Source organism: Balaenoptera physalus, assembly GCF_965194825.1.
Source record: "Balaenoptera physalus genome assembly, chromosome: 7".
Lineage (NCBI taxonomy): Eukaryota > Metazoa > Chordata > Mammalia > Artiodactyla > Balaenopteridae > Balaenoptera > Balaenoptera physalus.
The window spans coordinates 49,207,699-49,220,017 of record NC_138886.1 but is presented as its reverse complement, the minus strand read 5'-3'; the positions used below and the strand labels follow the sequence as shown (position 1 = coordinate 49,220,017).

Here is a 12,319-nt window from a genome sequence, read left to right as displayed (position 1 = left end):
CAAATGGAGACAGCTTTATTTCTCCCATTCTGATTTTTATGCCCTTTATTTCCTTTCTTGCCTATTGCACTGGCTAGAAGTTCCAGCACTGTGTTGAATAAGAATGGTTAGAGTGGACATCCTTGCCTTGTTCCTGGTCTTAGGAGGAAAGCATTCATTTTTTCACTATTGAGTATAATGTTAGCTGTAGGGTTTTTTATAGATGAGGAAGTTCAGGAAGTTCTGCTCTATTTCTGTGTTTCTGAGAATATCATGAGTGAGTGTTGGATTTTGTCAGATGCTTTTTCTCCATATCTATTGATATGATCATGCACATGTTCATTTTTAGCTTGTTAAAATGATGGATTACATTTATTTTTGAATATCAGATCAACCTTGCATTTCTGAAATAAACTCTGCCTGGTTATGGTGTATAAGTTTATAACTCCTTTTCCGTATTGTTGAATTCTGTTAGCGAACATTTAAAGGATTTTTGTGTCTACCTTCAGAAGTGATATTCTGTGGTTTTCTTTTCATACTTGTCTGCTTTTGGTATCAAGATAATAAGTAGCTTTTTAAAATGAACTGGGAAGTGTTCCCTCCTATTCTCAGTTTTGGAAGAGATTGTGTAGAATTTGTGTTAATTCTTCTTTATATATTCTGAATAATTCTCAAATAACACTATCAGGGTCTGGAGATTTGTTTTTGGAGTTTTGAAATTATGAATTCGATTTACTTAATAGTTACAGGGCAATTCAAATAATCTATTTCGTATTGGTTGAATTGTGGTAATTAGTGGGTTTTTTAAGGAATTGGTCCATTTTGTCTAAATTGTTAAATTTATGTGTGCATAAATTCTCTTATTATCCTTTGGATGTCAGTAGGTTCTGTAGTGATACTGTTAACCCTGTTTCATTCCTGATGTTGGTAATTTGTGTCTACTTTGTCTTTTTTTTTTTTTTTTTTTGGTGGGGTATGAGGGTGGGGATCATTCTTGCTAGAGGTGTGTTAATTTTATTGTTTTTTACAAAGAACCAGCTCTTTGTTTCATCGGCTTTTCTCTGTTATTTTTCTAATTTCATTAAGGTCATTCATATTTTTATTACTTCCTTTCTTCTGCTTGATGTGGGTTTGTTTTGCTCTTTTTCCAGGTTCTGCTCAGATTATTGATTTGAGACTTTTCCTCTTTTCTTGTGTGTATGCACTTAATGCTATAAGTTTTCCTCTCATCACTGCTTTACCTGTGTCCTGCAAATTTGGATATGTTGTATTTTTATCTCTGTTCACTTTGATTTTTTTTTTCCACTTTTCTTGAGATCACAATTTGTTTATCCATTCATCTGTTGATGGACGTTTAGGTTGTTTCTGGTTTAGGGCTATTACCAAAAAATGCCGTGAGTATTCTTGTACAAGTTCTTATGTAATATAACATATGCTCTCATTTCTTTTGGATAATTTCCTAGAAGTGACTATCATAGGTGTACATATAACTTTTGAAGGAATTGCCAAACTGTTTTATTAGCAATTGATTATTGCTAATTGACCAAAATGATTATTAGCAATTTTTTGTAGTTGTAATTGATAAAAGTTGACTTGTGATTACTTAGAATTATTTTAATGATTCTTCACCATAAATTATTTGAGAAACACTGCTTGGAATAGCCCTGGAGGGGTAGATTTAGGTAGCTACAAGAACTCTCCTTACATTGTATAAGATAAAGCAGAGTGAGTACAGATGGAGGTAGGTTGATGGTTTTGAAAGGAGGAAAAGTACTCTGATCAGAGTACTCTGATTTTAACACTGCTGTTAATGAAATATGAGACAGGGTCATTAGCTGGGTGAGTAGAGAGCCTTTAGCAATATAAGATTGAGGAAGGAGGAAAAGATGTGAATTCATCTCAGAATGAGAGCATACATTTATTAGAAAAATGTAGTAGGTTTTTCTGAGAGTTCTGAGTGCCTGTTTAAGTTTTGTGGCCATAAATTTGAAGTAAGACCTGTTTTCAAGAGTTTCTCCAATTAGTTCAGTTGTTTAGATACAGATAAATAGAAAGTATATATTTAGGTTTAATAAGGACTAAGCTTTTTCCTTGCTAATGTGACATAGGAATGGTGGAGGGTCAAGAGGCTTTTGCAAGGGAGTGATTCTAGAGTTGTGGAACCTCAGCCAGTTAAGGAAAGAAATGAGGGGGATGGTGGATTGTGAAAAGGTAGTAGGGTCAGTGGATTACAGGACCCTATGCAGTCAAAGGATAGTTGCAGTAGGAAGACCATAGTAAGTAAAATGTAAGGAAAGGAGATGGTGATCAAAGAGGAGGATTGTGGAAATAGTTTTCAGAGGTGGTATGATTTTTGGTGATCTACATGATCTAGTCAGAGATATAACTATAGATATAATCTAACATAACTGTAGGAGAAGGTGGCTGAGGTGGTGTTTAGGAAAAGACAGTTGAAGAAGTCAAGGAACACAGAGGCCAAAGAGTTAGACTGGTTTTCTGTATGTATGTTGGAGTTCCATTATGGCCAGCATAATGATGGAGAGAAAGACAGTGAGTCAGGTGCTAAAGGCATCAATGAATGAAGAGGGTGAGGAAAGACTTTGAGGAGGGTAGTTAACATAGCAAAGGTAATGGGTGGTAAAGTCTGATCATATGATCTTCAAAGATCTGAAGTGAGGCTCAATTAACGGAGGAAGTAGTACAGCGGAGATTGATGAGGATACCTTCCCCACTTCTGAGTCCTGAAGTGCTCTGAAGAATTATGGCAGGAAAAGGTCACCATTTGAAAGGTCTCTAGGGAGAAGTATCTTCCAATAGCCAAGTTTTAGGTAGAACAAGAAGAGAGAACATTCAGAGAAATTGAAGATAGAGAGCAGTAATGGGGATGGTATCCTAGCGAACATGCATGATCCAGGAGGCTTGCCCTTACTGTGCCTGAGCTAAACATGGGTGTGATGGAATTAGTTAGTTATGGTAGTTTCTTGGATGAAGGTGGCAAATGAGTTAAAGTTAGAACTCAGAAAATTTAGCTAGAAGGACATGGGACCATCAAGCTGCTTTTCAGTTTTTCAGGTCAACATCAGACAAAGACCTCTTGGTATAAAATTTCTTCAGCAGCCCAGTGATTTTTGGTAGCTTGGTGGTCTCTATTTTGCTGGGATTGTAGAGGTTATATTTGTTAAATTTCTTGTCCCTTTTTTATGGACTTGGACTTTCTCATGTGTTTGGTGATTCTTAATTCTCTCTCTGTCTCCCATGACATGCCAGTTTATTCTTCTAAAAGCCTTGGACTTCATGGGTTTCCTGGCTGAACACTGTGGCTTCTTGTCTGCTTCCTTCTTCTGGGCCCATTGAACATTGTTAATTTTCAGTCACACACACACACACACACACACACACACAATCTTAATTTTTTCAAACATAATATTTTATCTTTCACTTCTGCATGTTTGTTATAGGAGAGGGGATTTTGGCATGTATTCAGTTCATTATCTTGATGCTGTCAAAGCTAAACTTTTAGAAAAGAAAATTGATTACAACCCAAATTTCCAACAGTAGGGAATGGGATAAAATGTGGTATATCCATATAAAAGAACATTATGCAGGTATTAAATTTTTGTTTTGCAAGGACATGGAGGTAATGAGAAACTGCTCTCAATAAATTTTTAGTGATGCCATTTGCTAAAACGTATATGCTCTATTGATGGATATAGGCTGGCATTAAAATGTAAATGTTTAAGGACCTTAAGATTTTAGGTGTTTTTTATTTGTTTTAAGTTTCTATATTTTCTATAATGGATATGTTGTAAATATACATTTATAATGGGGAGGAAGAGGGAGTAAATTTGACTTGGAAAGAAAGGTAACTAATAAGCAAATTATGTGATATGTTAACCTTATCTCATTTAACACAAAATTCTATTTTTGCAAAAAATAAATTGGGTGTATGCATCTGTGTCTTGAAGAAAATCATAACTCTGTTTTAGGTAGACCATGTATGGTTTTGATAAAAATTCCACTGGCAAGTTGCATGATCTGGTTTTTTTTTAATGATTTACCCTGAATATAAACATACAGATTGAGGATTAAAATCTTAAAATACTAATTTGAAGTGCTAGTAGAAAATAATTTAATTGAAAGAAAATAGTTTATTGTGGTTTTAAATTAGTAGAGTGACATAATCTTCATCATCATTTCTATTGCTGCTTTATTGAAAGTCTGTGGTATACCATGTGACTGTTTTCAGTTTTATGATGTATAGTATGTGAAATCTTCCTATAAATATTTAGAAATCTACTGATTGGCTTTATAAATATTTTGTTTATTTAGCAAATATTTACTGAATGCTAACTATATGCTAACCACTGCTCTAGGTACTTGGAATGTATTGCTGAACAAATAAAGAGACAGGTAGTCTGGTAGGAGTAACAGTTTAATTCTAATAGGATACCTTTTAATGAGGAAAAAAAACCCATGTTCTTAGATTGTTTGCATTTTTAAAACTGTTTTACTATAAAAGCCTAATAAACCAGGAGAAAAAACAATCTCCAGTGCTAACCTGCTTTTGTTTTATTAGATTGAGGCGCTTCAGCAGGCTTTAACAGTAAAACAAAATGAAGAGCATGATCGACAGAGGAGAATAAGTAATACCCGCAAAATGATAGAAGATTTGCAAAGTGAGCTGAAGACCACAGAAAACTGTGAGAACCTTCAACCCCAAATTGATGCCATTACAAATGATCTGAGACGAGTTCAAGATGAAAAGGCATTATGTGAAGGCGAGATAATTGATAAGCATAGAGAGAGGGAAACTCTAGAGAAGGAGAAGAAGAGTAAGTTTTTTTAAACTTATAGTGAAGACATGTTTATAAAATGGAGATATGTCTCTGTTGATGGGCTTTCTTCTTCCCTGATCATGTGTCTAAGTGTTCATGTCTGCTTGTTGAGGAAGCTCAGTTCAGTTTTCCATTTTAGTGTCTTAATTACCTTTATCTATTGTGTAATGATTTGCCACGAGCAGACCGTTGTCTTATGTTAGATTATGGCAGTTGATTTAATTATCTAAAACTACTTTATTTTATTTTCTTTACAGTCACTCACTTTTCTGTTATTTCTCAGGTCAAATTTAAGCTCTTCATTCTAGCCTTCATAACCTTCCATTAGCTTTGCTCCTTGAAGCCTGTCCAATTTCATCTTTTTTTTCTCTGCTGTAGACCATGTGGCTAGATCTATAGCATTATTCAGTTAGAGGAGATCTTACATTCTGTCTGCTCAGTATATATGACTAAGGTCAGTTATTAAAAAAATTTGTTTATATGTTTAGCAAAATGCTACATGTATGGTTTAAAAAAAATAATAACACTAGACAAGAAGGGTAGCCCAGTGCCTTTCCAACTTCCAGACCCACTGTCAAGAGTAAGCACTCTTAAAGAATATACAAATCAATTTTCACTGCAACGTAAAGGAGCTGTTACAGTGGAGGATTACTGGACTGAATGTCAATATTATGACATAGTATGAGTGTGTTTCATGTTTGGTAATTGCAATCATTGTTGCTTTTGTTGTGGTCATCCATGTAGAATGCTTGGTGTCAGTCTATTTATCTCTTGTAAAAATAAAATACAGTGTGTGTGTGTGACAAAAAAAAAAAAAGATTAAAAGATAAGAAAGATAAAAAAAAAAAAGAGTACGCACTCTTAACTATTTCAGTAATTTTTTCTAATAGTCTTTCATATATCTTAATCATATTTTTATTTCACCATGGCTTGGTTAATCAACTTTAGATATCATCTTTTAATATTTTTGTTGCTTTAGATGTGGATTTCAACTCATGATACCTCCCCTACCTATTATGGTAATTCCTCAAATGGGATTATTATATTAATATTAATAATCATTAACATTTATTAATGTTGATTTATTACCAATAATATTCTTACTTTTTTTTGTCATTTAACATTTGTTGATAATGCTTGAATGCACATTTATAAGCTAAAAATACTGGTACTCCTAGCCTTCCTTTTTACTTTCCTCCCTTTAATTCTTTAATATGTACTCTGGGTTTTATAGTTTAAAGGCTGAAAACATATTTTATTGAGAACCATAATTAAGTTTTATATGGTCTGTTTATGGGTTAATTCTAATAGCTAGAAATATTAAGTATTATTTATGTTATTACAACAATAAAACTTGTTCACAGCAGAGCCGAGTAGTGCATTATGATCTAATTTCTGTTCATTGATCATTTTTTTTTAGGATTTTAATTTACCATTTTTTAGAAACACCATTTACTTTAGCATTTCCTTAAATTGGGAAAAAAAATTATCAGGCATTCTCTTGAGTTCTGAGACCTTCCACCCTCCTCCCATCTAAACTGATTGTTCTCAAGGTCTCCTGTATGGCTGTTACCTGGGACTTGTCTCACACCTTTTCTGTGTTGGATAAAAAGCTATTCCTGAATTCTGTGTCTTCATTTTTCTTAAATTACTTCCTTGTTTTGTAAGAGTACATATTCACATAACCTCCTAAGAAGAGATATTTGGGAATTAATTTGAGTCTTTGCATCCCTGAAAAACCTTTACTTCATTATCCCCTTTTTTCGTTTTCATTTTATAAAAATCTAGCTTGAAAATAATTTTTCTTTCAGAATTCTTAAGGCCTATTGCCATTGTCTTTTGATAGGAAATCTAGTGTTTTCTCATTATTTTGTATGTGACCTATTTATTTTTGATAGTTTAAAGATCATCTTTTATCCCAGGTGTTTACAAATTTAAGAATGATTTGTCCAGGGTGGGTCTTTTTCACTGTGTTGGGTACTTGCTGAGTGGTGTTTATAACCTTTAGATCTAAGATATTCTTTTATGTTATTAATAGATTATTTCGCTAATTAAAGTTTTCAGAGGAATAATGCTTTATTTTCCAATTTTAGGTGTGGATGATCATATTGTGCGTTTTGACAATCTTATGAATCAAAAGGAAGATAAGCTGAGACAGAGATACCGTGATACATATGATGCTGTTTTATGGCTGAGAAATAACAGAGACAAATTTAAGCAAAGAGTCTGTGAACCCATAATGCTCACGGTAAGAAATTTGTTCATCTTAGTAGTATCTGTTAGTTTTATTATTGTAATCATTGTAGGTTTTGTTGTTTTAAGAATTCTTAGTCTTATTAACACCCTGCTTTTCCATTAGTAGACTTGTGACATCTGGTATGCTGCTGAATCCATACATGTGCTTTTTAAAGGGTCCTTGATAATAAACCTATGAACTTTTTCTTGATAGAAGTATGAAACTGGCAACTTATTGACCAAGAATCATGTGTAAACTTGGTTAGCTGGTTTCCTTCTGGCAATTGCTATTCTTGGGTTACAACAGGCAATATATTAAATGCTGCCAAAGGGGTAGAAAACTGCTATAAATAAATACAGTTGATATGGAACACCTGACAGGATAGACAACAAAATCACCTGCTACAAAAATAAAGCATTCTGAGGATTCTGAGAATGAAACCAACAATTTATTGACCTTATAAACATTTGATAAGTCTTATTAATGATCATGAGTCATCAAGAATAGGGCAAGCTGTATTTAGTAAATCATTTAATGAAATGTGGGTGTGGATTTACTAGGAGGATTTCCATCTAAAATATTTTAAATGGTAAGTTGGGCCATGAGAAGGAATGAAAAAGTAAAAACCACATTCTTTGCTAATGACATGTTTTATACACACGCACACGCACACATACACACACATACACACACTTAAAACTCCAAAATAATAAAAGGATTATTTTTGCTAGATGATTTTTTTTGGAAAGAATTCACTGTAGATCCTTGTAGGATTCATGAAAAGTTCTATATTCTGTAACTCCTGTTTATATTATGCTTTATTCAAAATCATTTCATATAGTTTGCATTATATTAGCAAAATTAGTGTGCATAATACTGTATTCTCTCCTTGCTCAGGTATGAATTATTAGAATATTTTTGCTTGATCAAGAAGGGAATACCTATTTTGGATGCAGACATTACTGTTTTGATTAATTCAGTAAAGAAGAAATACTGTGACCCTTAGTATTATAAATTAGAATGCAAGTATAATTTTTCAACAGACTTTTATTAAAATGCTAACCTCAAAACAGTACTTCTAGTCTTTATTTGATTTGTCATCCTCTTGTCACTTGATTTCCTGATAGTAGCCTATCACCAAGTCAGATTACTAGCTGGCATATATTTACTTTTTGAATTACATTTGAGTCTGAGATAAAGGGAGATACTCTGTTATTTTACCCTTCCTGGAACAACCTTTTACTTTTCCGACCACCTTCTTCCAACTGTATCCTGCCCATACACTTACCTAACCCTTCAAAATCTAGTTGAAATGCGTTGTACCACCTCCATAGGCCTTTAAAATGTTGCCATAGGTCTCTATTTACTAATATAAAGGGACATTTATGATATGTTAATGACTTATAAAACAGATTACAGTATAGGATATATAGAAAGATTTCATTTTTAAAAATTGTGGGGGCTTCCCTGGTGGCACAGTGGTTGAGAATCTGCCTGCCAATGCAGGGGACACGGGTTCGAGCCCTGGTCTGGGAAGATCCCACATGCCACGGAGCAACTGGGCCCGTGAGCCACAATTACGTAATGAGCCTGCGCGTCTGGAGCCTGTGCTCCGCAACAAGAGAGGCCGCGATGGTGAGAGGCCCGCGCACCGCGATGAAGAGTGGTCCCCACTTGCCGCAACTAGAGAAAGCCCTCGCACAGAAACGAAGACTCAACACAGTCATAAATAAATAAAAGAACGTGAATTTCTAACAAAAAAAAAAAAAAAAAAAAATTGTGAAACAGGAGTCTGCCATCAACCACCAGAACATCTTGGAAAGCTACACCTCCTATGTCTAACTACTTTGTAAAGACGTGGCTCTGAAGAACTTTGCCAGATATTCTCTTCACCAATCTCATGAGGAGAAGGAGCTCGCTAAGAAACTGATGAAGGTTCAGAACCAACAAGGTGGCCAAATCTTCCTTCAGGATATCAGGAAACCAGACAATGAATGCAATGGAGTGTGTATTACACTTGGAAAAAATTGTGAATCAGTCACTACTGTAAATGCACAAACTGACCAATGACAAAAATGACCCCTACTTGTGTGACTTCTCTGAGACTCATTACCTAAACGAGCAGGTGAAATTCATCAAAAAATTAGATGACCGTGTAACCAACTTATACAAGATGTGGGCCCCAGAATCTGATATGGCAGAATGTCTCTGATAAATGCACCCTGGGGGAGAGTGATAATGAGAGCTAAGTCCTATGCTGGCTTATCCATAACTATAAAAAAAGATGACTTCCTATGGTGATATTGGGGTTACTTTACCCTTTCCGTAAGTTGTAGCAAACACCCACTTTATTTTTTTTTTCATTAGTACCATTCCTTACAACAAAGTATTGGGTTGGCCAAAAAGTTCCTTTGGGTTTTTTTTTTTTTTTAATATTTTATTTATTTATTTATTTATTTATGGCTGTGTTGGGTCTTCGTTTCCGTGTGAGGGCTTTCTCCATTTGCGGCAAGTGGGGGCCATTCTTCATCGCAGTGCGCGGGCCTCTCACTATCGCGGCCTCTTCTTGTTGCGGAGCACAGGCTCCAGACGCGCAGGCTCAGTAATTGTGGCTCACGGGCCCAGTCGCTCCGCGGCATGTGGGATCCTCCCAGACCAGGGCTCAAACCCGTGTCCCCTGCATTGGCAGGCAGATTCTCAACCACTGCGCCACCAGGGAAGCCCTCCTTTGGGTTTTAAGTAAAGATAAAAGACACATTTTTCATTTTCACCAATAACATTATTGAACAACGTATTCACCCTTTTGTTCCACTACCTTCTGCCACTTTTCAGGCGACTTCATAATTCCGTCTTCCCAAAACTTTATATCTTTTTGAGCGAAGAACTGTTCTAGGTGCCTTTTACAGTCTTCCAAGGAATTGAAATTTTTTCCATTAAGAGAATTTTGTAAAGACTGAAATAAATGGAAATCCAAAGGTGCAATGTCTGGTGAATATGGCGGATGAATCAGAACTTCCCAGCCAAGCAATAAGCATTTTTGCCTGGTCATCAAAGAAACATGCCGTCTTGCGTTATCCTGATGGAAGATTATGCATTTTCTGTTGACTAACTCCGGACGCTTTTCGTCAAGTGCCGCTTTCAGTTGGTTGAATTGGGGGCAGTACTTGTTGGAGTTAATCATTTGGTTTTCCGGAAGGAGCTCATAATAGAGTACTCCCTTCCAATCCCACCATATACACAACATCACCTTATTTGGATGAAGACCGGCCTTTCGTGTGGTTGGTGGTGGTTCATTTCACTTGCCCCACAGTGTCTCCTGTTCCACATTATTGTACAGTATCCACTTTTCATGGCCCATCACAATTTTTTAAAAACATGGAACGTTTTCATCACGTTTAAGTAGAGAATCACATGCAGAAATACGGTCAAGAAGGTTTTTTTCGCTTAAGTGGAACCCAAACATCAAAGCAATTAACATAACCAAGCTGATGCAAATGATTTTCAACACTTGATTTGGATACTTTGAGTATGTCGGCTATCTCTTGCTTGGTATAAAGTCAGTTCTCAATTAATGTCTCGATTTGATAGCTGTCAACTTCAACTGGTCTACCCGACTGTGGAGCATTGTCCAGCGAGAAATCTCCAGCACGAAACTTCGCACACCTCTTTTGACACATTCAATCAGTCATAGCACCTTCTCCATATGCTGCACAAATCTTTTTGGCATTTCAGTTGCGTTTCTACCTTTCTTAAAATAATAAAGCATAATATGCCGAAAATGTTGCTTTTTTTCTTCCATCTTCAATATTAAAATGGCTATACAAAGATTCACCAATTTTGATTTTTTTTAAAAAATACATGCTGGTATGACAGCTGTCACAATATAGTCTAACAAAGTTGTTTCGAAGTTAAAGACAACTAAGCGCTAGAGCCATCTTATGGAAAAACCAAATGAACTTTTTGGCCAACCCAATAACTTGTTACCAAAAAAATTGTGAAACAGTAGACATCTAATGTCTGTAGTGTTTATGTCTGGGGGATGGTATTTTATATGGCTTTGATTTTTTCATTTGTTTGCTTGTTTATTAGTTTTCCCATCTTTCTATACTGATCAATATTCTGTAATTTAAAATAATACCAACATTTATGACAAGCAGTCTACTGATTTTTTTTGTTGTATTATTTCTTTTAATCCACATTTAGTCCTTTGAGATATAGACTGTTTTACTCTACCTATTTTAGGATGAAGTAACTAAAGCTTTCAGAGATTAGGTGGTACTTGATTAAGGTCATACATAGGAATGGAAGTGACATCTGTCTGATCCCAGAGCCCTAGATCTTGAACTGTCTTAGTATCTTACATAGCACTGAGCCTCAAGTGCAAAAATGTCTAATTAAATGTCTAATCAAATGTCTAATTTGATTAAGTAATTAAGTTTATGCTCTAGTAGTACAAACCTAGGGTTTCTCTTGAAAGCACCCATAGTTATAATTAATCCATAGCAAGTTTTTTTCATTAGTTTCATAAAGTTTTATTTAGGCCTTTGTATTTTTATACTAATTAGTTTTTGCCATGTATAGCATGAATTCCTCTTAAAGATTAAGAAGAAAAATATTAAAAGTTTGGGGACAGATGAGAAATGTTTATACTCAGGTTACAATCTAACCCTATTTCAAATGTTTTCAGTGAGTTGACCAGAAAGGAACTTTTTATTTCTTAGACAGTATCAAAATCAATATGCGTTAGGTGCTGTTAAAGTCTTGGCTTTTGTTTTACTATGTCTTGGACAGTAAATTAAATAGCCGTTTTAAAATGTTGACTCTTCAATACCAAACTGTTCTTTTTTGGTCTGCTTTTTTCTTGAGGATTTATTTAACCTAATTAAATAAATCTAAGTTAAGTATAATTATGTTCTAGTAGTCAGTTTGGATTTCATGAAAATCAACTTTTATTTTCTTTTTGTTTTGTTTAGATCAATATGAAAGATAACAAAAATGCCAAATATATTGAAAATCATATTCCATCAAATGACTTGAGAGCTTTTGTGTTTGAAAGTCAAGAAGATATGGAGGTTTTCCTCAAAGAGGCAAGTACTGTAATATTTTAACTCACTTCACACTTAGCTTCCAGTGCTTGAGTTTTCAACCTCATTCTAGAGCAAAAAATGATAATGACCTATTTTACCAGCAGTAACTCTTGTGTAAAATCATTCAAATTTGCTAATTTCTTTTCTGTCTATACCACTGAGGATTGAATTAGTTTTATAAG

The 12,319-nt window shown here is 34.8% G+C and overlaps 1 protein-coding gene across 4 annotated transcripts in view; it reads left to right on the top strand.

Annotated features, from left to right (window-relative positions):
* The window catches only part of SMC5 (structural maintenance of chromosomes 5), a 101,944-nt gene that overhangs the window by 49,692 nt on the left and 39,933 nt on the right, over positions 1-12,319 (top strand). For all 4 annotated transcript variants that reach the window (XR_014266083.1, XM_082470875.1, XM_082470874.1 and 1 more), the window contains exons 9-11: positions 4,556-4,811; positions 6,908-7,062; positions 12,024-12,137. Coding sequence is in view for 3 of the 4 variants with exons in the window: in XM_082470875.1 (XP_082327001.1) it covers positions 4,556-4,811; positions 6,908-7,062; positions 12,024-12,137 (525 nt within the window). In the remaining variant the exon portion in view is untranslated. The remainder of the gene's footprint in view (positions 1-4,555; positions 4,812-6,907; positions 7,063-12,023; positions 12,138-12,319) is intronic.